This window comes from Calypte anna, chromosome 3 (assembly GCF_003957555.1).
Source record: "Calypte anna isolate BGI_N300 chromosome 3, bCalAnn1_v1.p, whole genome shotgun sequence".
NCBI lineage: Eukaryota > Metazoa > Chordata > Aves > Apodiformes > Trochilidae > Calypte > Calypte anna.
This window is the reverse complement of record NC_044246.1, coordinates 80546484-80573213: the sequence shown is the minus strand read 5'-3', so window position 1 is coordinate 80573213 and position 26730 is coordinate 80546484. Positions and strand designations below refer to the sequence as shown.

At 41.0% G+C, this 26730-nt stretch overlaps 2 protein-coding genes across 4 annotated transcripts in view; one reads left to right on the top strand and one right to left on the bottom strand.

Annotated features, from left to right (window-relative positions):
- The window catches only part of ME1 (malic enzyme 1), a 161831-nt gene extending 142538 nt beyond the window's left edge, over positions 1 to 19293 (top strand). The window contains exons 10-14 of the mRNA XM_030448370.1: positions 5795 to 5900; positions 7794 to 7936; positions 9573 to 9746; positions 15934 to 16032; positions 18935 to 19293. Coding sequence (XP_030304230.1) covers positions 5795 to 5900; positions 7794 to 7936; positions 9573 to 9746; positions 15934 to 16032; positions 18935 to 19093 — 681 coding nt within the window. The 3' untranslated portion in view covers positions 19094 to 19293. The remainder of the gene's footprint in view (positions 1 to 5794; positions 5901 to 7793; positions 7937 to 9572; positions 9747 to 15933; positions 16033 to 18934) is intronic.
- RWDD2A (RWD domain containing 2A) lies at positions 16952 to 26443 on the bottom strand. 3 transcript variants are annotated; one of them, XR_003987415.1, is made up of 5 exons: positions 26287 to 26443; positions 25345 to 25563; positions 21765 to 23182; positions 21102 to 21175; positions 16952 to 17103 (listed from the first exon to the last, which is right to left on the bottom strand). XR_003987415.1 is itself a non-coding variant. In XM_030448371.1 (3 exons), exons 1-3 carry the CDS (start codon positions 26368 to 26370, stop codon positions 22505 to 22507), a joined length of 981 nt encoding a protein of 326 aa, XP_030304231.1. In that variant the 5' UTR covers positions 26371 to 26443; the 3' UTR covers positions 21710 to 22504. The 3 variants fall into 3 exon arrangements, 1 of the variants encoding a protein (XP_030304231.1); XR_003987414.1 differs by lacking the exon at positions 16952 to 17103 and having other exon boundaries at positions 19395 to 21175; XM_030448371.1 differs by lacking the exons at positions 16952 to 17103; positions 21102 to 21175 and having other exon boundaries at positions 21710 to 23182.
- Positions 26444 to 26730: the final 287 nt, after the last annotated feature.

Below are 26730 nucleotides of genomic sequence, written 5' to 3'. Positions count from 1 at the left end.
ACTGCTTTGCTTTGCTTTTTGGTCTGCAGTTCTCATGTCTCTTGTGGTTCTTATGTCTTTTGTGGTTCTCATTTTTAAGAACCTCAAGTATTTAAGAACCTTGGATGAATTTATTAATTTATCTGTGTACTGATCTCTGCTCTCTTTTTAAAATAAGCCTCAGTTGACACAGTCAAACAGAGGCAAGTGTTTATATAAATAGATTTTTTTCCTCCTTGGTTGTGAGGCAGGACGTGCCAGCATTGCCTCTGATGTGGGACAGTGCAGTCATCAGGGTGCTCTGCCTTATTCTCAGCTGCCTCCCAGCTGATGGGAAAAAAGTCTTGGAGAGCTTCCAGCTCTGCCTCTCTCACCTCACTGACAGAAAGCTGCTCTGCTCTTCAGCCCTCATCCATGGGGCAGCCCTGGCAGGACCAGCTCAAACAGATAGATTTCAATTGGTGGTATTTTTAAGATTGCCTCCTGTTTCATAATATCTCATAGAGATGTTTGCTGTGCACTCTGGTCTCCTGTTTTTGCAGCTGTTTTCTATACGTTTTCTCAGGGCTTTATTGATGGATCTTCTTTGTTCTTTATCTGAGCCTCAGTTTGGCTCTATAATATGATGATATGAGTAACTCTCTGTGGAAACTCTGGTGTGCCTTTGCTTTTGAAACCTGATCCCAGCACCTCCTTTGTTTCTCGTGCTGCTGATCAACCACTAAAACTGAAAACCTAAGACCTCTGTAAAACTAAGAAAGGCTTTCAATTTAAATCCAAACCACGAGTATTTTTCATAAAACCATTATCTACTGAGTCCTGTTGCTTCCTGCTCATCCTTCAACTAAAAGGTCCTCGTGTCCAAGTGAGTATTTTTTACTCTTTGTGATAACAATATGTAACACCAATGACTCTCATCCATTAGGGAGGATGGACCTTTTAGTATCACCAGGATCTTTAGTTCATAATGTCACTATCAGAGAATGCTGCTATTGTTTCCTTATCTCTGTACTTCATCTCCTGACTTAACACAGTCCACGTTGTAACTCATTTGCTAATAAAGAATTTAGCTCGTATTACTTTCCATCTGAGATGGAAACTTCTGTGGTAACTGAGATGGTAACTTCTAATATAGCAACATATCCGTTTGCAGGTTGCTTTGTTCTCTTTTGTTCACATCCAAAATAGTCCTGTTGGTTTCTTGGTACAAAATGATACTGTGATAGAGGTAATACTTTTCCTCTACAAAGTAATCTCTGGCATTTTCACTGAGCCTTTAGACTTCAGGTTTATTAACCTTTTTGAGTGTTTTTAATAATTTTCACCTTTGACATCCTAGTAAAGGTGTACTGTACACTTCATTCAGGCAGCCTGAGTAGGCACTAACAATGCTATGGTTGACTTCCTGTTACTTAAGTATGCAGTGGGATTTTTAGTTTGTTTACTTTTGCTTGTTTGGTTGGTTTATGTTTTTTCTGTTTTATTTTATTTTATTTTATTTAGACAGACTTATTATAATGCCTCTGGCAAATTACAAGTTCTATAAAAGATAAGGAAATAATGTCAGAATACACAGCACTGCAAAAAATTATGGAACTGTGCTTTCTTTTTCTTGCTTGCTTGGAATGCTGAATACACTTGGGAAATTAAAGCAAAAAGGATATATAGTTTCTTTTTCTGACTTTACCTTCCTCTTTCTATTGAGTTTGTGAGTTTCTGTCTTCTCCTCTGAGTAGCTGCTCAGGGATTACATCAAGCCTGTTAGTTCATCTGCAGGTTTCAGTGTGAGGGACTTTCTTCTTTGATTTAGGGAGTGTCACTTGGTGCAAGAAAGGTGCTTGTTATGCATCCTAGTAGACATATTACAACTTAAGAGAGCTGCTGTCTGGCCTGGATGAGTCTGCATTCTGCTGTTTTAACAATGGTAGAATAACATCCTTTAGTAGGAACCCCTGGAAGAATTCTCTCCTGTGTGGCAAGCACTGAAATTCTTCAGTGAAAAAGTGACACTGGGTTGGTGACTGAAAGGGGCTTGTTTTTAGACTGCTGATTTTTCTGAGCCCTTTTCATTGGACAGACAAAATTTTAATAATACTAAATAACAAAGACTTAGAAGACAAATGAATGGGACTTGAAATGATGTTTCTGCTTAGAAGACTCACAGCTTCTTATGCAGAACCCCTGAGCTCACTCCATTTTTTTCTTAGTATGATGTATTTTACATTTTCACCTTTCCTCTTAGAAGAAGGGAAATATCAGTGAGCTGTGTGTTGTGTTAGCATCTTAGAATTAGGGAGACACAAGCAGATCAGAGCAGTTTCTGTTTTATGCTGCCTTGTGTTGATCCTCCGCAGCTCATTCCCTAGCAGCAGATTGCCAGAGTATAAAAGTTACCTAAGCCAGGTCTGAAGATGAGCTCTGAAATGAGCTCTGATGAAATGGCAGAAGATGAGCTCTGTGCTTCTAGAAGATGTTGTAGGCAGAGCAGCTCTGTGCCAATGAGCCCAGATACACTCTACATCTTTCCAGACTCAAGGAGGGAGTGAAGATGGGAGCCCAAGCACATTCAGAATTGAGACTTCTGTATTTTGGCTCCATCCTCTTCTCTCAGCTGACTGACAAAAATTCTGTGTTCTAATTTTTTTTATTCTGGCTATAGGCTTCCAGGGGTGGATGTCTGGAAGCTTGTACTAAACAGGCTGGCAGCCCCTTAGTTTTAGGTTAAACATGAACAACACTGAACTGTTTCCTCCTGCCAGAAAGTCATTGGTTGCTCTGCTATCAGGAGACAGAGGGAAGGTAACCATGCTCTTGGTGCTGCCTGTCTGTTATGTGGAGAGCAGAACTTAAGAGTTTGCCAGTTTGGGGAGAAAAAAGTATACTGTCTCAAGCACTGTCCTCTAAAGAATTGGAGGTTTTTTAACCAAATCAACTGGCTGGTCTGGAAAGCTCGACAGTGTTATATAGCTCCTTTAGAAAATTAACAATTAAAGCTATTTTAAAAAATATATTTAATCCCTTCCAACTATAAAATTTCTCTTATAAGCATTTTCCAAGAAGAAATTTCTATATACAGAGCTGTTGTTGGTTTTGCTAAGCCACAAAATTTAATAATTCATTCTTGGTTAATATACTAGAAAAATATTTACTTGGAGACATGATTCATTCTGACTAACGGGATCAAGACAATTCAGACCAAAGCTGGACAAAGAAATAAATCTAAACTTTTGGGGAGGCTAGTTTGGGCTTCTTGGTTGGCCTGGGTTTGGTTTTGCTTGGGATTTTGTTGTTTTGTTTTGGGTTTCTTGTGTTTTTGTGGGGGGGTTTTTTTTGTTGTTGTTTTGTATATTTGTGGGTTGTTTGTTGGTTTTTTTTTTTTTCAAAATGGTGAAATGCCCTGTGTGAAATTAAAGACTGATGGAAATTAAGATAGGGCAGAAGTGAGTCTGACCTAAGCTGATTTACCTGTTTAGCATCAGTGTCACTAACCAGTGGCTCAGAAAATATTTCAGTGGATCACATCCAGCTTACTGTTTGACTACTCATTTGTAGCTAATTAAATAAGAGATAATTATACATAACAGTAGGAAATGGAGCTTTGAACCCTTGGTGTTGCATCATCCATGGCACCCATTCCTGGCTTCCCAGGGAATTGCCTCCAGGTTGAGCTCCCTTGAGCATTTTTATTTCAACCAAGCAGCTGATTAGAATGAAAAGTGGCTTTTATTCTAGTATTATAAGTTATTCTTAGGAACATTTTTTTGGCCTGGAAGTCACAAAGGTATTTTTTTAATTTTGTTGACTAAAAAGCAAACTTGATACTTTCCCCCTGAAGACGTTAAGGAAAATTCCTGCTTTAAAATGAGATGCATCTAAACAAGGTGTGTAGGCTCTGGGGCCATCTGCTGGGGTGCTGAGAAATGGCAGACTTCAAAATATTGATAGGCTGTGGAATAGTTCAAGCATGAATTTGCCAAAAAAAAAAAAAAATTTGTTAAAATCACAGCATTCTCTAGAGGCTGAGAATTGCATATTTTACCCTCAAAGGAAACCAGGTGCCTGTAATCAGAGTATTTCCATGCTAATCGCTGTAACAGAACACTTAAGACCCTCATAAGCACATCCAGACATAACCCAGTTAATTTAAAAACTTGGTATTTTGCTCATGTTAAAAAAAAAAAATAAAAAAATCTGTAGAAGAGGAGAAACCTCTGCAAGTTTCTTGTAATGCTGGGGGAGCCAAGAGAAGCTGGCATCCTGTGAGGCAGAGCAGCCCCAACCACATAACAGCCTTCTGTGGCTTCCTGGAGTATCCTGGGGGTGGAAATGCTTTTCTTGCAGCTGGAAATGAAAAAATATCTCCTTGCCCCCTGTTTACCAGCTCTTGTGGTCACCGTCTGAGGGCTAGCTGAGTGATGAGCCCAGCACAGTTACTCTTTGCCTCACTGCAGAATTGTGGTCTGAGGTTGGATTCCTCATTTTTGTTCAAATTAAGTAAAAATGTTATTAAAAAACTAGCTCAAGCTTGAATCCAGTAGCATATGCAGGCCTAAATTGAGCCAAAGTTGTCAAGTTTCTAGACTTCGGCGGAATTGTGGAATGAATTCTGTTCCAATACTCCAATATAGTCTTAATTAAGTTCAGGAAACTCTTATCCTATCAGTTGGAAAAGATGTGGCTGGGGGCATGACATATCTATCTGTTCAGGCTATTTGGTCAAAATTACATTTAATGTTCTATTTTCCTCATGTGCTTGCCTATATATCTCTATAATCTGCTTCTTGATGCCTGAAATGGTGAGATGTTTGAGGGGCTGGCACAGTCTTCTGGATTTCCATTTGAAAAGTGCCTTTACAGTGACGTTTTCCGAAGGTTTGAGATTAAAATGAGGGGTTGAGGCATGTGCATTTTAAACTCTTCTCCTGAAGTTTTCAGATGCCTGAGTACAGACAGAGGTCCACGTATTCAGACAGCTAATTCTGACAAATTCTGGACCCTTTTTTTGCCCTGTGCTCCATGGTACTTACACAGAGCTCAGCACCTGTCTGCAGCCCAGTCCACGTCAATGATAGTCTATAACCTTTTTTCCTGCATCTTTCATATTCCATTTGGAAACCGTGCTGGGAATCAATCAATAGGAATTGCCAGTATAGATCAGGGCAAAAATTGTTTCACAGCTGAGTCAATTTTGTTAATGCAAAAACAGTGCAGGGGACATCTGGTCAGAATTATCTTTATTCCACCCTTAAGAACTAATGACTTAAATATGAAAAATGTGGAGCATAATATAGACTTCCCCACAGTCTCTATATCCCCCCCCCCTCATAGTCCTATACTTTTAGAAAAGAGCAAAGCTGAAAAAGTAGGGGAGAAACTATTTTTTTCCCCTCAGTTAACAAATTCCCCCTGACCTGGCACTTCAGTGCTGTTTTCTATGGAACTGTATTCATGCTTTGTCAGAAAACTTTAAACCTTTGCCCAAATGTTAATAGGTAAAACAGCTTTAAGAATGCTTCAAAGGAAACATTAATGATGCTTTCATATAATTGTTTATGCAGTGGTGTACGACAAGTCTTACGAATTTTTGATTAAAAATATTTCATTTACTTACTACTTAGAGAAATATATTAGTCCTGAAGTAAAGTGTGTTACCTCTACACAGTTTTATTCTGTCTAATGTGGTATTTGTTGATAGAGGCAAGAGCAGAAATAAAAATAGGACATGTTAAACAGATACTTTGGAAACTGATAACTCCAGGATATTAGGTTCCATCAAACTTTTAATAAATATCTTTTCTTTTTTTTCCTTACTCAGGGGCGTGCCTCATTAACATCTGAAAAACAGCGTTTTGCCCACCAACATGCTGAGATGAAAAATCTAGAAGATATTGTTAAAGACATAAAACCATCTGTCTTAATAGGTAATTTTTTTTTATTTTAAAGCAATGACCTTATTCTTTGTTGGAAAAAAAAAAAAAAAAAGAGGGATGTGGCTTTGTTGAGAGACAAGATCAAGTTCCTCTGAACAGAGTTTACCTTTGTGTGTTTTTAGAAAACAGTAGGTGCATAATGGACTCTATTAAGCAACTGAACAAATAGTGGCTACCCAAGCATGTAACACTGCTTTCACTACAAGCTGTCCATGTTAAAGTGGAGATAATTCGAGTTGCTTTAAACAGCTGATGGAGAACCTTGTCATCCCCCTAAATTACTTTTGATTTCATGTGGATGGTGTAATACAAATAACCTTAAAGTCAGAGTGAGAAAACTGAGCTAAGCAGATGTAAAAGTGTGCAAATACGGCCATGCTGTAGCTGAGTCGTCATCTTCTTCATATTTAGGTCTTTACCCAGCAGTCCTTTGTGGATTTTAGAAAGACTTTTTCACTTATAAAAGCTGCAGGATTTGAGTTCTTAGTAAAGGATTTCTCGGTTCTCTGCAGTTAGGTTATTATATTGCAGTTTCAGGAACAAGCTGGAAATACTCTTAAATTCATCTATTTGGCTAGTAAAACAATTCATCAGATGCTGGAAAACCTGAAATGCCACAGTGAAAATTATCTACATTTTAAGAGCTGCCTTTTCAACTATGCCTGGACCATATGGTCCTCATTCAGTAAAATACACTTTTGACAATGATCATGAATGAGGTGAATTAAACTTATCTTTTTCTATGCTCCATAAAATAGGACTGCAAGACAGAGACCAAGTAATCTAGAGAATTTATTTAGGACAAAGATGAAAAACTAGTGGAACAGAAGAATAGATTAAGTGGCATGTGGTATTTGTGTAGATAAAGGTTTGTGGATGCTTAAGCAATGTTTGCTGTCATGAAATATGGGTGTTTATTTCATGTCATTTTTAGATATAAATCTATGTGGTGCTTTGCCTCAAGGTGACTCCTCTCCATACTGCACAACAAGGACAGCTCTTCCAACAATAGCACTGTAGCTATTTGTATGCTAGAAATAACAGTGAAAATTAATAACTGGGTTTTTTTTTGGTTTGGAGGACGAGCCATTCAGTATCTTCCCCTGGGCAGCATGGGGAAATACGCTGATATTCCTTCTCCCAGTGTTTCACTTTACTCTGGCTCAGTGAATCCTCATGTACATTTCATCTGGCTCAAGGAAAGGCCTTAGATTAGCTAGATCAAAGACAAGAAATAGCAATTTTAAAAAGGAAAAAAAATAAATAATCAGTGAAATTCCTCAGAGCATTTCTTTTAACTTTAGTTCTCATTCTTACTGTTGGCTGTTATGAAGCAGATTTAGAAGACATTAAACATTTGGCAAGTGCAGGCTTTACCAGAACTCTTATACAAGTGGGTCAAAATCTTGACTACCAGAACTCTTATACATACATACATACATACATATGTGGCCCAGCTGGTCTAGCAGAGCTTTTGCATCTAAACATCCTTGTCCCTTCATAGAAGGTGGAGATTTGCAAAAAAGAGTAGTGTGTGACAGAAGACGCTGTGTGAGACAGCACCTTTCTGCTCCTTTTTGGATTTATCTGCAGGTCAAGTGATACACTCCTATTTTATATAAAGGGCCTGAGAACAAAAGTGAAGTTAGAAAATCACCAGACTGTCCAGGGGTGGGTGAGTAGGTTCTGCCTTGATGTTAGGGATAACACTGAGGTTTCACTGCTGCAAATTTTTTTATGCGAAACTTTATTCCAGCCATGTTAGAAAAAAAGTTGAACTCCATTTTAAACAGGAGGGAGTTCTATTCTTTTAAAAGTGACATGCCACGTCTTGCCTTGAGCTGATTGCATATGTCTTATTATCTGTGTGGTTTATTTCTCCAGGGGTTGCTGCAATTGGTGGGGCTTTCACTAAACAGATTCTTCAGGATATGGCTGCTATAAACAAACGTCCTATTATTTTTGCTCTCAGCAATCCTACCAGCAAAGCAGAATGCACTGCTGAGCAGTGCTACAAATACACAGAGGTAACCAAACATTTACATCTCTCTGTTATTCATAGTGAAAAGTAAATCTGAATTGAAATTTAAAAAGGGAGGAAATAGAGGGTGGAGTTACAAGTACTTAACATGTCTCTCCTTGTAGACAAAATAAGATAAATTAAGTAACAGGTTATTCAGATTTTAATAAGACAATTTTACTGATGTCAGTACATGCTTGCACCCTCATAAAAACATTCAATAGCTTTTACTGGTGTCAGGCAAGACTCAGAGTCTTTATTCTAAACAAGGCATCAGTAACCATCAATCATTAAAGCCTTGTGCTTGTTTTTGAACAGTGCAATTTTGTGTAATATAAACACACAGTGGTGTGCTTTTCATTTGATAATTTTATAAATACTCTTCAGGGTTAAAAAAAAAACAACGTGAAAACAGGAAATAGAATCTTTAAAATAATAATTTATTCAGAAGTGGGGTATCTGACTACTGCAATAGAGATTTCCATAATAGAAACATAGGTGAAAATTAAGAGAGCTGTGCTTGCTTATTTATTATTGTATTACAGAATTGCCAATAGCACATTATCCTGTATTTTAGTTTAGAATTTGAAATGTATGAGTACTTGACTGTATGTGTTTAGTGGATGGTGTCTGGACTTCTTGTCAAATGGAGGCCAGTTTGAATGGCAGTTCCACAGTGTTTAAAAGACAGATTTAGCATTCCCTTTCCCCACTGCTCAGTACACAATTACAGCACCGTGCCAGAGCCAGGGAAGCAGCCTGCATGAAGGGTAAAAACATCTGGTAGACAGAGCAAAAGAGGCACTGAAATACTTGATCTGTCACCAAACTGTATAATAAGCCAGCCATGATCATACTGCACGACACCAAACCAAACCCAGGGCTCTCCTGAAAAGCTGAATAGCAACAGTGCCATATTTTAAACTGCCCATTTCCAGTTATCCAAAATAAGCATAGATATTTCCACTACAAAGCTCCTCTGAAGTGTGTCAGAGTGACATTTATCACTTCAGCAGTGCTAGCATAAATAAAGGATTGTTTTCCTCTCCACCTAAATTTACGGCTTAAATTCAAGGGTGCTGCCTCCCAAGCAAGGCAAGAGCCAGGGGCTTTTGGGCTGCAGATGCAGAGCCTTTGCAATGCCACTCTCTTCCTCAGTCCCATTGTCTGCTGTGGAAATGACTTCTCTCTCCCTGTGGATCAGAAGTGATGTGGGGAGAAGCTGAACAGCAGTGTTGTGGGGGAGCCACCTCCAAGGTGCCTCCCCTGCTACCCGTGGATGGGTGCCAGCACCTCCTCTCAGCAGTGTGTTCCTCATCCCAGGGGTACAGCAAGACTCCATCCATCCAACCTGCAGAATGTTGAGTGCTGGCTTTAGTTTCTCCTCCTCTAAATTGTGCTGCTGGCTCTTTCCTGAGTAAGTTACTCTCTGACATTAGTCACAGAGCATTGCCAGTGATCTTTAGGATCAGCATCCTGATGCTTGAGATATACTCAGTTAAATAGCTCCAGCCACCCTCTCAGAAGAGTAAATAGCTGTAACCCCACTCCCACAATGGCAGATCTTTAAAGGAATGTGTGGAATACTTCAACAGCACCCTCACAGCTAATGTGATTCCTTTGGCTTTCTCATTACAATTTAGGGACGTGGCATTTTTGCCAGTGGAAGTCCTTTTGATCCTGTCACCCTTCCAAGTGGACAAACTCTCTACCCTGGGCAGGGCAACAATTCCTATGTGTTCCCAGGAGTTGCCCTTGGTGTTATTGCATGTGGAGTGAAACACATCGGCGAGGAGGTGTTCCTCACAACTGCTGAGGTACTGTATTAAAAAGTTATTCTAAATCCTTAATTTAGTAGCTGGGTAACAGTGAGTAATTAAACAGAAATAGCTGAGCAGTATCTTTAAAATTAGAAAAATAATGCTTTCTGTGAAAGGCCTTTATTTGCAATGTATGTTGTTTTTGTAAAAAAAAAAAAAAAGTTAATTTTAAAAAGCTAACACTTGGTGCAAAGGTCATCTGATATAAACTTCACCTTCTGTTGGCACAGGAAAAAAGAGGACTCTAGTACTGTATTTTCACAGGTGAATGAGGTGAATGCACATATGTACAGTTTGTGTATATGTGCACATAATTGATTTTAGATTTAAAGCAAATATATTCTGGTATTGGTAGATTTGAGGTGACTTTTGTATGTGTTTTGCTTGCAAAGTTCATTTTAATTTCTTTTAGCTTTTTGCTATTTTTGAGTAGAGATGTTGGAATAATTTTTTGTGGGCCTGCCTTGTCAACAGCTGGTGAAATTGTTCCATTGCCTTGTGGCTCCTTGCACCACAGTTTGTCACAATTGCCATTTTATCCCTCCCATTTCTTTTTTTCCTGTATTGGTTCTTTTCTTTCTTCAGGCAATTTTGATCTTTGTTCTGATGTTATCTTTATCTCCACTGAGTGGGCAAGAGATGAACAGAGAGCAAACACTTGGTTCTGGGAGCTGTTCACCATCTGATTCCAGGAATTGTTCAAAATCTGACATCCACTTTGTTGTATCATAAGTGATGATATTATAGTATGATACTTTATAGTATCATAAGTGCACAGGATTATATCTTCAACACATATGAAATCACTGGCCTTTATTATTTTAGAATCTTTTACCCAAACAAAGAAAATACCAGCAGTTGATGAAATAAAATGCTTAATACAATCATTAATTTTATTTAAAAATAAAAAAAGTCCCCCATAACAACAATTCATTCTTTCTGTAGCTGTTTCTCACTCAAGAAAATAGTAACTGCCTGTGCTTTTCTGGGTCAAGCATCTTTGCTCCTCATCTAGAAGTGCCTTTTCACTCTTACCATTCCTGCCTCTCATCCTTCCCTGCTCTATCCCTGGGGTTCCTTTGTTGGTTCTGCTCTTGGCTGGCACTGGGATCAAGGCAATGAGCCCTGCAGGACTCAGCTTCCTTCTATCCAGGGTGCTGGGGGTTATCCCTGCTCCAGTGGCTTGGCTGCTCAGCTCCCAGGAATGTATTCCCAAGGTCATCCTGCTCAGAGGGTGCCCAGGTTCAGGGGTTAGAAGTCTCTGAGCAGTGCAGAGGGGGTCTGTCCATGTCCATGCCAACTCATTAAAACCCCAAAGCTTTTTGGGTGTTTCAAAAGGTATGGAAACAAGGAAGAAGGCTACCTTCAGCTTTGGCAAGTTAATTCTAACTGACCCAGATTCACTTCAGTGGTAATTTCTACCCAATCTGGTTCATACCATTTCCAATCCACAGAACTTCATGCAAATGCATCATCCTAATCTTCAAAGCAGCTGTGTGAGCACACTTGGGAACACACAGGTAGTGTAGGTACACACAGAAGAACCCTCCAATGCAGAATGCCTTGCATTCCAGATTCTTGCTTCTTCTGTCCCCTTCATGGATTAAGGAAAGAAAATTGTCCTTTACTATTACTCAGAGGCAACTGATAGGCAGTGTGATCCTGTGACTGTCTGTCATACAAAGCTTTCTTAGAGGGCACGCTGTCCTTGCTGGATTTTTGAAGGTTTTTTCTTTAAAGTGCATACTCTGGCATCTTTAAAAAGGTTTGCCAGCAGCTTGCCCTCTGTAAGGAGGACATTCACAATTTCCATCTTTAAAATTAGTAGAAAGCCCAGACTGTCTCCACTGGCTTTAACCATCTTACGAGAGTCATGATCCATCTCATAAGTCTTTGGATAATTATATCCTCCCTTTAAATCCTCCCCTGTAATTTTAGTTGGATACGGTGATCCTCACTTGCTGGTCTGAGCTGCTGTGTTACACAGTTGTCTTATTTCATTCTAGAAGTCACTTCCTTTTGGTTTGGGTGAAGTTGTTCCCTATATATAGAGCCCTCATGGATGAAAGGTGTCACATATGTAGACTGACTGTTTCAAGAGGCAGTGTACTAAGAAAAAAAATCTGTTCTGGACAAAGAAGTTTGACTGAAAAAAGAAAGGTAACAGTCAGGGAAGTAAAATGGTGTCTGAAATTGGGAGGAAGCTTTTAAATTCCCACCTGAGATAGCGATTCTCTCCTGAATCTTTTGGTGAAAGTTTTGCTATGCCTTCCTCTCGTAAAATCCCTTGGAAAGTTTAACATGTAAAAAGGTATTTTTTTCATGGCATAGAAAATCTCAGTTTGTGGCAAAACCAGTGGAGAGCCACTCACCACACAGCTGGAGTTAAAAGCATTCAGATCTGGTCCCCTTATTTTGTGAGAGGCTGTGTGTGACTGGGGCTTGGGTGAGCTGCAGCCCAGTTCCTGAGCTAGGAGGCAACTGATGGATCCCAGAGGACTTGGCCAGAGGAGGTGTCAGGGGTGTGAAGGCTGGGAGGGCTGCATAGAAGCCCTGAAGTACTGAAATTACAGTACTAAGCAAAGGCAGAAGTACTGCTTGTTTGTTTTCTTGGCTTTTTTTTTTTTTTTTAATGGAAGGGTAAAATCAAAACAGTTTCATGTGGGTTTTAGAATAGTGGTTAGTATTCTGCATTTGAAATGGAAGCACCCAGGATGCCACAACATTTAAAGCACCAAAACTCTGCATTTTAGGTAGAAGGAACTTCTCAGATTGTAGCAGTATCTTACCTGGAAAAGGAAAATATAGAAAATAAGCAGCACAGGCTTCATGCCTGAACCTCCTGTCTTCTTGCTTGCCACCTCTCCAATTAAATCTGATAGAAGTCACAAAAAGCTTATTGTAACTACAACAAATCCTACTGTCAGTGTTCCTTTCTTCCTGCCAAGTACAATAGAAGGTAACTTTGATTTTTCATAATAAACCCAAGGTACTGTAAACTGTAAAACCTCTTAATTGCAGGCAGTTGCTCTGTGATGAGAAGGGATGTTACCTATTCTTCTAAGTCCTACCAAACACAACAAAAGGAACAGTTATGAGCTAATGGAATATTTTTAGCTTGTGTGACTTAACAGTTCAGTTACTCCAGAAGTAATCATTAAATCCCTTCATTATATATATTATACATATATTTTTCTACATGCATACATATCATAGAATCATAGAATCATAGAATCCTAGGGGTTGGAAGGGACCTCGAAAGATCATCTAGTCCAACCCCCCCTGCCAGAGCAGGGCCACCTAGAGTACATCGCGCAGGAACGTGTCCAAGCGGGTTTTGAATGTCTCCAGTGAAGGAGACTCCACAACCTCCCTGGGCAGCCTGTTCCAGGGCTCTGTCACCCTTACAGTAAAAAAATTTTTTCGAATATTCAACTTGAACCTCCTATGCTCCAATTTACACCCATTACCCCTTGTCCTATCACTGGTAATCACTGAGAAAAGCCTAACTCCATCTCCCTGACACTCGCTCCTTACATATTTGAAAACATTGATGAGGTCACCCCTCAGTCTCCTTTTCTCCAAACTAAAGAGACCCAGCTCCCTCAGCCTTTCCTCATAAGGGAGATGTTCCACTCCCTTAATCATCTTCGTAGCTCTGCGCTGGACTCTTTCAAGCACTTCCCTGTCCTTCTTGAACTGAGGGGCCCAGAACTGGACACAATACTCCAGGTGTGGCCTCACCAATGCAGAATAGAGGGGGAGGAGAACCTCTCTTGACCTACTAACCACACCCTTCCTAATGCACCCCAGGATGCCATTGGCCTTCTTGGCCACAAGGGCACATTGCTGGCTCATGGTCATCCTCTTGTCTACCAGGACCCCCAGGTCTCTTTCACCTACACTGCTCTCCAGCAGGTCAGCCCCCAACCTATACTGGGACATCGTGTTGTTCTTCCCCAAATGCAAAACTCTACACTTCCCCTTGTTGAACTTCATCATGTTTCTCTCTGCCCAACTCTCTAGCCTGTCTAAGTCTCTCTGAATGGCCGCACGGCCTTCCGGTGTGTCAGCCACTCCTCCCAGCTTAGTGTCATCAGCAAACTTGCTGAGGGTACACTCTATACCCTCATCCAAGTCGTTGATACATTCTTCCAAAACCAAGATGACCACACGTGCAATATGCCATTTGCCCTGTCTTGGCTGCCTTTCATTTAGGTTCTACAATTAAGCTTGGCTAATTTTTCATGAAAAACTTGAAATAATTAAAATTTAAAATATGACAATAGCCATACTGGATTGGACCTAAAATCCACACAGCACAGTATCTTCCTGTATAAGTAATCAGTAGCAGAAGGTTAGGAAAAGAGGATAAATAAAGGGAAAACACAGAGCAATCCTTCTCCTGAAATGGCTTCTCTGGTTCTGGTAGCCTGTACTGTATGACTTTTCTGCAGTGGAAGTTTTCTCCCTGTATGGATTCCTCTTTCACAAATGAGCCTAGTGGCTTTTTAAACATGTTCATGCATTTGAACATATTTTGGAAATCAGTGTCACAATTTAATTATGAGTTCTGTGGAAAAAGAGACTCTCTTCTTACAACTTCCTGCTGTCTGATGACTTCAGTTCTCTGTAGCCCTATGAGAAATATTCACCCTCAGTTGTCTTTTGTGGTTTTTTGTCTTCTCTTTTTTTCCCTCCCAAGTCTATTTTATTGGGTTTTTTGCAGGAGAAAGTCTTAATAATTCCAAATATTGATAAATCATTTTTTATTCTGCCATTGAACTGATGTTCTCAAGGAGCATTATTCAAAGGCCACATGAAGAAGGTATCATTCTTTCTGAAAATTCTGTGTTTTCACATTATTTTGGATGCTGTTACAGGAGTATGCCAGGAGGAATAGGATGGTATCTCTACAGTTCAGCTTTCTACCTCTCCCACTTTGAGCGCTACCCAAATATTTTGTGTTTTGCTTTGTATCAACCCCATGACAAAGCAGAAGTGCTCTACTCCTGAACCTTATTTTCAGTGATGCATTAACACCAACAGCAAGTTGCTATTGATTTCTTCAGATTTCATCTTTCCTGCAGAGCCCTTTTGAACTCTTAGTAGCAAAACTCTTGTGATGTAAACTCCTCTTTACACATTCAAATGCTCATCTTGTTTTATCCAAGGGCTGTGTTTTTAAAACGAACTATTTGGCATCATGGAAAGTAGATCTCACGTTTTCTTAGCTCCCCCTAGTGGGTTTTTATCTCTGCTGTATTTTTCAATGTCAGATTAAGATGTAAACAATTTTCCTGGGCTCATTAAACTCAACAACAAACAGTGTCATCTTGTATTGCTCTTGTTAGCATTTCTAGATTTCTAGATTAGATTGGACATTAGAAAGAATTTCTTTACAGAGAGGGTGATCAGGCATTGGAATGGGCTGCCCAGGGAAGTAGTGGATTCTCCGTGTCTGGAGATCTTTCCAAAGAGCCTGGATGTGGCACTCAGTGCCATGGGCTGGGAACTGCAGTGGTAGTGGATCAAGGGTTGGACTTGATCTCTGAGGTCCCTTCCAACCCAGCCAATTCTATGATTCTATTCTGAATTTTAAAACTTACAACACCTACCAGGATGCTGAGAGAACATTTTTCTTTGGATCTGGAGTTACTTGACTGCTCTTTGAATTCAAACTATTAACCTACTTCTGCCAATAGGTTTTTTATGTTCTCATACAGGGTAGACACAGGAGCTGAGCACACAAGCCTGCTCAGCTGCTAGTAATGTTATTCAAAGCCTTTTACACTTAAGGGTTTTAGCTCTGTTCTCTGCACAGGATGATGTGGAAAAGCTCAGAAGAATAACAGGTTCTTCTTTAATTTTACAAATCTTTGACCCCACATTAGTTGGTGTCTGAAATTTATACCTCACAGTGATTTATTTGTCAGTTTGTGTGACTCATGCACTTATTGAAGACTTGAATGAGTTTTGTTTTCTGAGGGAGAAAAAATTTCTATCTCTTGTGTAGCTACTTGTAATGATTAGAATGGTTGTAAAAACATTGCCTAGGTGGGTTAAGCAGTATCTGTGTGCTTTGCCACAGCAGAACTGCTTTTTGCCTAATGTTAGATGACTGTCTAATAAAACTACAGCTGCATCTTCATTTCAAGTTAAAACATTTCTGCTTTATTTCTAGGTAATAGCTCAGCAAGTTTCAGAGAAGCATTTACAGGAAGGTCGTCTGTACCCTCCCTTAGCCACTATCCAGCAGGTGTCAGTGAAAATTGCTGTGAAGGTAAGTCAAGTCACCTCGGGCTTCTGGGCCTTCACTTTGGCCACAACAACCCCATGGGGAGCTCCAGGCTGGGCACAGAGTGGCTGAGAGCAGCCAGGCAGAAAGGGACCTGGGAGTCTGGATTGACAGGAAGCTGAACATGAGCCAGCAGTGTGCCCAGGTGGCCAAGAAGGCCAATGGCATCCTGGCCTGTATCAGGAACAGTGTGGCCAACAGGTCCAAGGAAGTGATTCTGCCCCTGTACTCAGCGCTGGTGAGGCCACACCTCGAGTCCTGTGTCCAGTTCTGGGCCCCTCAGTTTAAGAAGGATATCGAGGTCCTGGAGCAGGTCCAAAGGAGGGCAACCAGGCTGGTGAAGGGACTTGAGCACAGACCCTATGAGGAGAGGCTGAGGGAGCTGTGGGCGTTCAGCCTGGAGAAGAGGAGGCTCAGGGGAGATCTCATCACTCCCGACAACTCCCTGAAAGGAGGGTGTAGCCAGGGGGGGGTTGGTCTCTTTTCCCAGGCAACTCTCAGCAAGACAAGAGGGCATGGTCTCAAGTTGTGCCGGGGGAGGTTTAGTTTGGACATTAGAAAGAATTTCTTTACAGAGAGGGTGATCAGGCATTGGAATGGGCTGCCCAGGGAAGTAGTGGATTCTCCATCCCTGGAGATATTTAAAAAGAGACTGGATGTGGCACTCAGTGCCATGGTCTGGTAACTGCAGCGGTAGTGGAGCAAGGGTTGGACTTGATGATCTCTGAGGCCCCTTCCAACCCAGCCAGTTCTATGATTCTATGATTTTTTTCTTCCCACACCCTCTCCATAAGTGAGCATTTGGGTTGATCATAATAATTTGACCGTTCACACAAGTTGAAGTGGGTTTACATCAATCAGTCTTGGACAAGTAACTTTCAAAATTAAATTCGTAAATGTAAATTTAATCCAAATACATGAAGGAAAGATATGGAACTATAGGAAGTGCTTATGTCTGTAGAATCCAAGCTGTCCATCAGTTAGAAGAAGGTCTCAGGCTTAAGTCCTGTGAGCTGCTCAGCTGAAGGTCTTTGGCCCTTCACGGTTCTCAGTTGCCTGTCAAGAGAGTAAATGTCACCCTGTGGCTGGGCACTTTTTTCCCCATCCTTACTCTGGCCTGTCAGGGTAACTACAGGGGATGCTTTTTGTTTATGGCTCAGCTTTGGGTCAGGGTTTGCTCACTTGGGTTGTTTTTACTGGCAAACACAGAGTATGCAGATGGATTTTCAGTAACTAACCTAAAGCTGCAGTTTCTCAAGAAATGTGGCTGACCTGGAGAGAAAAGGAAGCTTTCAAATAATGTATTTATTCCAATTCCTTCCTCATTCTGTTTCAGAGGTTTTTTTCCAGTATTTTAGGATGTTATTTTTCTTATCTTCTATGACCTTTTTTGCTCCAGTTATTGTTTCTCTCTTGCTCACCTTATTGCAAGTAATTCCACTTACTGCATATTTTTTTTAAAGAATAACAAGGAGCCTTCACACAGGCAACAGTTCTCTAGCTCCACTATTCTGTGTTTTATTTTTTTTTATCTTTCTCACAGTTCATGTCTTACTAGGCAGGTAATAACTCTGTTCTGCACATGTCAAAATCTTACCTAGGCAAAAATCAAACTGCCTGTGTATTTAGCAGAAACACAGTGACAGAAACTCCCCCTCTATGTCTGTGTATTGCATAAAATACAAAATACAAAAAGGAAAAGGTTACCAAATTATTCTTTTTGATCTCTGTTGAAACCTTATTCCTGCAAATACCTGACCTGGCTGATACAGACCAAGAGGTTTAGAGATGCCTTTGTCTTCCCAGGGAGGAATACTTTCAAATTTTTTTTATAAATTCAGATCTTACTCAGCTGTGAGAATTATGTGCACAGACACGAGGATGATATTCAAATACCCAAAGGGCTTTTCAGTCAAATCTGGTTTTTGACTTCAGATTAATGCTAGAAAGGAGGTGCAAATACCATAACTTCGGGTCTCAACTTCTTTCCAAGCTAAAACATGGAAAGGAGAGCTATGGAGAGCAGGAAGGAGACTGTCTTCCCTTTATTCTGAGTATGAACACTTGCTTATTTACCAAGTACTGTTAGAAACTGTTAGATCTTTCCAAAGAGTGCTGAGGCTCAAACCAGCCTCTCAAACTCCTTTAGTTTCACAGATTTATGTCCTGTCAAAAGATAAGTATTTCTCAAGCAAATGTTCTTCAGACATGAGGCTACTTTGATGTCTTGAGTGTGCTGCAACCCTTTCTAAACTTCATTTCTGTTGCAGCTATACTTGTGATGCACAACTGGTTCACTTAGGCATGGTCTGGGTGAGGAAAAAGCAAGCAAAGATCCATAGATCTCCTCCGCCCATCTCTAAAATTAAACCTGTGCACTGTGTAGGACTCATTTTTTGAGTTTACTGTTGAGAAATATGTTATCAAACTATGACAAATAATAAGTTCTCTTAATATGCAGGGAGCATGGAGCTTTAAACAAATCACACTTTTCTTACAGTGCTTTGGAGAAGACTGCAAACCAGGGTAACCTGCTGGTGGAAGAGCAGAAATTGGGATTTGTGGAATATTTTATCCGCCTTGGTACTATAAAAGCTAAAATATAAGTAGCACTGATACAAGCACTGTATGAGTAATAGGAAAGACTTGTAATCCTCTTCAAAAGTGGCATGATTCAGATCTCTGAAATTCACCAAATTTCACCATCCTGTTCCTAGTCTTCTTCACTCTGTATTATAGCCCAGTCCAGTAGGAATATCAGTGACTGTCAGAACCCAAGAAGATCAAGCCTTACCTTGATTTTGAACTAACTCCTCCTTTTAAATCCTGCTAAAGGAATTCAGATAGTTTATCAGCACTAATTAGGTTTTTTGATGCCTCTTTCCAGATCGCAGAAGAAGCCTACAAGAATAACACTGCCTCCACCTACCCTCAGCCCAAGGACCTGGAAGCCTTTATCCGCTCTCAGGTGTACAGTACTGACTATGTCAGCTTTGTGGCTGACTCCTACACTTGGCCAGAAGAAGCCATGAAAGTGAAACTGTAAATATTTAATGAAGCAAGAACAAACCAGCAGAAGTTAAGAAGAATTACAATATTCAGAACATTTCTGCCTTAGGATGCCTAAGAATAGCTGATTTTTTAAAATGCAGAAAACTTTTTCTAAATTGTAATATGTGGTTAGAAACTCAGATCCAGGAATCATATTAACTAAACATCAGAAAATAAAAACTAATCTGAGAAATATATGTGGTGTTTGTGTTATTTCGATTGTTATTTCAATGGAGACATCCTGCACTGTGGTTTGATAGATCCTTTTGTTATCAAAATAAGTGGTTGTACCTTTGAATTTAGTGTTTTGTCACAAATGCCAATGGGAACCTAAGCAGACAAACAGCACCATGGAAAATTAAGAGATGCATGTGATGACTGTTTAATCCATCACAGGTCACGGTGTAATTTGCACAAATTCTCAAGCTATAATTTCTTAAAAACAAAAAACTTTTAACCAGTGGTAGGCTTAGACTATTTCCCTCCTCATTGATCACTCCTGTGTGGAATAATGAGAACTTTATAACAACAACAACTTAACCTTTTACTTACATCTAATTAGAATATTTTAACATTCCTAAAGCCCTGCAAATGATCAAAAAATTTCATTCCCCCACCAAGACAATGCCTGTTCTGATATGATGCAATTATTTGGCCTAAAGCTCATGGAAGTTCTTGGATTCTGTTCTTGATAAAAAGAGAGCATCAAAGTATTATGAACAAGCTTCTTTTTGACTAAGTATTTTCTTACAGACATCAGTCACCTGGCTAGAAGTAGGTTGTTTGTGTATTAAATTAGTTAATTCCTGTAGTATTTAAAGCAAATGTCTTTATAAACATGCATCATGCAATAGAAATATTACTGTTACAAACTCCCAAATTATACAGACAGTCTGCTAGATGAATAATTATTACAGGATTCTATCATTATGGGGGAAACAAACATATTTTATTATTCTTTCATTTTACTGAATATTTTGCTTACTATTGTTTGAATGAACTACTTAGCTCAGTTTCTTCACTGTGGTCTTTAAAACAGTTTTTACAAGTTTGTTGATAATTCAGTATGCTGAATACATTCATCTACAGACTAATTTCAATTAAAGATATAGCCTTCCTTTTTTTTTTTTTTAACCCTTTCTCATCTGCTAATCAGGCATTGAAAGTGGTATCTGACAGTGACCCTTATTCTTTGATAAAAAAGTTATTCCCTCTGCAAATCCTACTGGAAGCATTCAGGCACAGTGCTCATGACCTGCATTATTCTGGATTCATAATTAGCATTTTCAGAAATAATTTTCCTGAGCCTGTGGTTTTCCTTAGGAGGGTGCACAACTGGATTGTACTATCCAGAGCTTCCTCCTTTAGAAAAAATGAACACAGCTTGTCCTTAGAAAACCCTTCAGATACCTCTGACTCCTAATGGTTTGACCATCCTCCTGCACAGACTTTCTGACCTCTGCCAGTGGTGCCTTTCCTGTTTCTTTCTGGTTGAAATCGCAGGGCAAAGGCCTATTTCTAAACTAGTTTGTTTTGCTACTTTGAAGGAAAGAGTTTATCGTTTGGCAACAGCCCAAGAGGACTGAATGCAAATTTTTTCATTGTTTTTGAGTCATGATGGTGTTGGAATCTATGTTCACATGTGAATGTTCTAAAAAAAAAGCCCAAATTGTTCGTTGTTACAGAATTATCACTCCAAGGAAAATGTAGCATACTTTCTAGACAGTTCTGGAAACAAACTGTACTTGAACATTTTTTTCTGCTATCACGCTAAAAGATTATCTCTAGAAAACCAAAAATTAACTTTATTTATCCATCCTGTCAGCACTGCCACAGCTGCAGGCTGCAGGTCCAGAATTCACAGAGGAGAGGCACTTTTCCCTCGTTGCATAACAGGAATCTGTGAGCAGTTTTTGCCTTACTGTGCTTTTGGCCAAAGTTATGATCATACAAACTGACAATCTTACTATTATATCACTTAACTTACTATCATGCATACTTACCACAGCGTGAAGGAATGCACATCCTCATTTTGAGCAACCAGAAGTACTGCAGTCCTCTGCATTTCAGCGTGGTGCTATTATGAGAAAAGCATAAAACCACTTGTGTTTTATTGAAGTAAAATAATAGCTGTTATTTTTGTAGTCATCAGCTGAATGTACTGGCAGAGTCTTTAAACAGCTGCTCTCAAAGTGGCTTGGTTTTCAGATTCAAACAGGAAAAGCTCTGCAGCTCACCAGTGAGTCTGCTTTTATTGCCCAGTACCAACCTTCCCATTACGGTGCCCTGTGACCAAGAGGAAGGCAATAAGCTGGGGGTCCTCTGAGGCACAGCTACTGGGGGCTTTCCAGGAGCATTCTTCAGCTTTGTATTACACTGAGGATGCTTAAAAATGATAATCCACTATAAATGGGAAGACTGAATTGTAATTCACTATCTAAACTCAGCACACTTGAAAGAAAGCTCTGCCTTATGAGCCACTAATACCGTTTCCTTTTACAAGCTGCTGGAAAACTGTCTCTCAGTAATGATTTGACATAAAAAAAAATTAGTAAAGTTTTATGTGCTTTTATTCAATATATTATATATATAGGGTTTTTTTATTTTTTAATATTTTACATATGCTACGTAATGCAAGGGGAAAACAGAGGAAACACTAAACTCACCTTACACGTGTTCATTTCCAAAGTGCTTGGCCAAACACTGTACATATAAAACGCCATGAGCTGCACAGCTGAAAAATTGCTATTACCATAACCAGGCTGTAACGAGGTGATAGGAGGACTGCAAAACCAGTGCTATTATTAGCTATATAATTGTACAGGTACTGCTCAAAGCATGTAAGAGGATGTGGGCCTTCTCCCACACAAACCCCTCTGCCCTTTATTTAAAAGCAAAACTTTGTCCTGTGGTTGGACACAAGCCTTTGCATTTCATGGATTAGTGGAACGAAGTGAAAGCAGATTCTTCATGGAGCAGGAAAAGACACTGCATGCACTGAGTTGTGTGTAGCAGTGAGATTTCCTTTGGTATTGGGAACAATGTTCATCTGTGGCTGCAGCTACTTTGCTATCCCATAATTGTACCTAGGAGTTAACCAGAGGTCAGAAATGTGCAGCACCCATAGATGAAGAGACAGAAGTGTGTAATTCAGGATACTGAAGTGTGGGATTTTCATCACCTTGCAAGCATTTTGAGGCATGGCTTATAGTGAGAAATGTTTCAGAAGGCAAGTAAACATCTCTCAAAAGTATGTGGCACTTGAGAACAGAAGCCAAGATGAACAAGTTGAACCCTTTTTCTCATACACTGAGGAGCTTCCCTTTTCACAGGAGTTATAAGGCACAATATTGCAATGTTTGCGTCATCTCTTGCTGTCCAAATCTAGAACTCCTTACATAGTCTCTTATTTGTCTGCAAGTTTGCCTTCCACACCAAATAAAAGCTGAAAAATGTGTCCACTTTGATGTTGTTTCAGGAATTCCAGGAACTGGCCAAGATCCATGTGATAGTCATTCCTCAGGCCATAGTCACCATGTGCCTCAAACTGAAGGTCTTCAAAAGTGTGAAACAGACGAATGTTATCGATGCTTCCCTCTGTTTCTATATTCTCAACATGTTTGCATGAAATGTGCTTCCAGTTGGGATACCTAATATCACGCCAGAACTCTTCACAGTATTTTTGGAGCCCCTCCACACAGATGACACCGGGTTTTCCTGTTAAGCAGAAACCAGTCAGATTTAACTTCCTTGCACAGTCAAAAATCTTTTTCCTCAGTTCCTGCCTGTATATATGGTGGCTGTAGATCCACATGCGATGCAGTGTTTCTTTGGCTGCCGTTTCTTCTGAAACACTTTCAGAAGAGCTCTTGCTGTTTTCTAGGTAAGGCAGGCTGTTGTCTTTCACCCACTGCACAGCTTCACATACACACAGTTCACCTGAATCCAAAGAGCTGATGTAAGAGGCAAGCCCAGCGTTGAGCTGCAGCTGTTGCTGTCTGTGCAGTGCATTCGATCTGGCAAAAAGCTGAGGAGCTACATGAGGATACAGATGAGGCAGCTGGACCTGCAGTTCCACTTTTACCTTACAAAAGAACACACACACACAAATTAATTCCACAGCTACTGAAAGCCACGCTAGACTCTTCTCTGAAAAAGGCAGATTATGAGGTGTTATTAAGATTGCAACATCACAAAATCACAGAATCAGAGAGAGTAGGGGGTTGGAAGGGACATCTGGAGATCACCTAGTCCAACCCCCTGCCAGGGCAGGTTCATCCAGAGCAGGCTGCACAGGATGGCAGGCAGGGAGGATTTTAGTCTCCAGGGGCAGAGATACCACCACCTTTCTGGGCAGCCTGTCCCATTGCTCTGCTACCCTGGAATCACTTCTTCATTTTCCTTTTGTCCACTCCTTTCCTTTCGTGGCACCATGCTGAGACTTTCCTGACATATTTAATGTTATTTTCTGCTGTTTACAGAACTAATGCTGTGGCTTGAAAGCAGATACAGTTCCTCTCTAGGGATATTTCTATGGCACATTCTCAGGCTGTGCTCAGTGTTGCTCTCAGCCATAAACTACCAGCCTGTGGGAGTCAAGGGCCAAGTGGCTTTTGAGATCTTGTCCCTCACTAAAGGCAAATCTCATCAATGAACTTGTCACAGACACTGGATTAGCCCCAGGAAAACAAGGCCAAAAGTTACACAAAACAGTTTTTATGATTGTATAAAAAGTCATTATTATTAATCACCCTAGCAGAGAAAGCATTCTCAGCATCATAGGGGAAAAAAAATATTTAGGTGTAGTTTAGGCTGAGAAAATCTCTAGATTATTTTGCCTGATCTACAAACCACAGGCTGTTGAATTTCTCTTGATTATTCTACAGTGTCTTAGAATGAAGCATCTCAGTTCTTCAGAAACTGAACCCTGCCTCTCTGGTCCAAGAGCAGGAGTGGATTCATGTGTTTTCAGTGCCTGAGGCTCTTGTATACCATCAGGGGACTTTCACTACAATATACGATCCAATTATTACTCCTGCAGAGAGAATCAAATCATGAAATTACAAATTATCCTTCCCTATTTGTTGGCAACCTGCCATGGGGAAAAAATTGTTTCAGAAGCCCTCCCTATGCAGTTCTTCAGAACCCCTCTCTATGCAGTTCTTCAGAACAGAACGCAGAGAACTTCTCTCTGAAGGCTGGGAAAGGGGTGCACTTTAGAAATACACCAAAGCTTGTACATAAGTCTCCAAATAACTGTGAGACAACTGATGTGTGCCTCGGCAACTTCAATTTTGTCTTGGTAACTTTGATTTGTGTCTTGGCAATTTTGAGTCATTATTCAAATGATTGTACTGTACAGCAGTGGAGTGTAAGCTGCCATCAACTTCTGTTAAGTAACACTTTCACAATACCATTTTAAAACCACTTTTGCTAATAGCTTCAATGGGGATCCTTTGAGTTGCCTGAACCACCCATCTGTGACATCATTAAGTTCCTCTGTTTCATTATCCTTCCTGCTAGAAAAATGCATCTATGTTTGAGTTTGTTGGTTTTCAGTTTCCAGTCACTGCATTATTTGCTCAGACGTACACTAATGGCTGTGTTCTCTATGCAAGTATTTACACCATTTAGTTGTCATCCTTAAACTTTTCTTCAACATGGATACTGTGGGAACTCATTACACTCTTAAGTTTTAGGTTTTGTATCGCAGTTCTTAGGCTAGTTTTGTTCTACTATTTGTGTGACTCATTAATAGTTCTCTCCCATATGGGGATATATTTACATTAATGTATTTCAAATACAGAACAATGAATATTAGTACACGTAGCAAGGGATGGAAGGGACAAATAATGGGGCAGTTTTGCTAGAAAAATGTGAAGTCCAACACCTGTATTCCCAGGAGAGGAATGTTGCATTTGTAACACTTACCTCCTTGTAAACCTGTAAACTAACAACCCTCAAAAGAATCACAACCCTAGATAAGCTCTTGTGAATAGTGAGTGCAGCTGATACTGGCTGTTCATTCCTGTCACCAATTCCATTTGCCTTTCTTGCCCAAACCAAATTAAGAGTCAAATAAATAATTAAATACAAGAGGTTTTTACTACTCTTAACTTTTGAAACAGCAAACAGAAAGTGGGGAGAGGGGGAGTTTCCACCTTTTTTTCAGTGCAGTTTTTAACTGTTTGCACTAGAAGTAAACAAAACAACAGACATTAATACGCCTACATGGATTTTTCTCACCTTTGCCTCCCCTACATCAACAGCAATTGAATATTGGAGCTGTGGGGGCAGAACTCCACCAGTGTTCCTCAGGTAGCGCTGCACGCAGGGCACCGCATCCTCATCAAGATTTATTTCACCTTTTTTGGGAAACATTGAAAGGAGCATTTCCACTTCCAGCAGCTGGAGCTCCAGACACTCTTGCACCGTGACAGCCGTGGTACTGCCCTCTCCACATACCTGGAACGAGACGCTTGGAGTCAAACCCCAGGTTACACAGTGAGGTTTAGCCCCAAGATACACATCTGAACAAGGCAGCCTCTGCCAGGAAACCTCACTATTTTTAAGGGCAGAATTGGTCGATTGAGGTGATTCTCCCACTCCATTCTTGTGAGACCCACACCTCAATTTTTGTGGTGAGCTCTGGAGCCCCCAATATGAGGACATGGAGTCCAGAGGAGGGCACAAAGCTGATCAGAGGGCTGGAGCACCTCTCTTTGAAGGCAGGTTGAGATACGTGGGGTACTTCAGCCTGGGGAAGGCTCTGGATGACCTAGAGGCCTGCCAGTACCTGAAGGGGCCTGCAGGAAGGCTGGGAGGGACTTTTCATATGGGCCTGTAGTGGCAGGACAAGCAGGACTATCTTTAAACTGGAGAGAAATGAAAAAGAGTAAGATTTTCACTCTGAGGGTGACACTGGAACAGGTTGCCCAGGGATGCCCCATTCCTGGAAGTGTTGCAGGCCAGGTCGGATGGTGCTTCAAGCAACCTGCTGTAGTGGGAAGTGTCCCTGCCCACGCAGGGGGCTTGGCACTAGGGGATATTTTAAGGGCCCTTCCAACCCAAACCATCCTATGATGACGATAAAACACGGCTGGCTACAAAACCCCAGGCGGGGGAAGGCAAAGGGCCGCAGCGAGCCGCCGGCAGCGCCGAGCCGCGCAAGCCTGCCGGAAGCCTCACCTGGGCCGCAGGGACATCGGCAGCCTCAGAGGCAGACACCGGGCAGCCGGAACGGAGTGGAGGCGGCACGACCCGACCCTCCATGCCGCCTCCCCGCTGGCCGATCCGGGCCCAGGGAGCAGCCACGGGCCCTCGGTGACACGTACACTGAGGGCGGGAGGGGGGGACGCGCATGCGCAGTCAGACCCCGCCCCTGCCCCGGTGGCGGTTCGGGAGCCCGGTGCCTGGGTGGGGGGGTGTCATGAGGGAACTCCCACCCACACCCGCACCCACACCCACACCCACATCCACATCCACACCCACACCCACACCCACCCACCCCCGCACCCGCATCCACACCCACACCCACACTCACAGCCACACCCACATCCACACCCGCACCCGCACCCACATCCCCACCTACATCCGCATCCACACGCACATCCAGACCCACACACACATCCA

Bases quoted from the DNA above. Each gene is read 5' to 3' on its own strand.
- RWDD2A (XM_030448371.1), bottom strand. From the start codon at position 26,370: ATGGAGGGTCGGGTCGTGCCGCCTCCACTCCGTTCCGGCTGCCCGGTG. The intron at 25,564-26,286 runs GTGAGGCTTCCG...GTCTCGTTCCAG, and splicing joins CCGATGTCCCTGCGGCCCAG to GTATGTGGAGAGGGCAGTAC. The intron at 23,183-25,344 runs GTGAGAAAAATC...TTCTTTTGTAAG, and splicing joins TTGATGTAGGGGAGGCAAAG to GTAAAAGTGGAACTGCAGGT.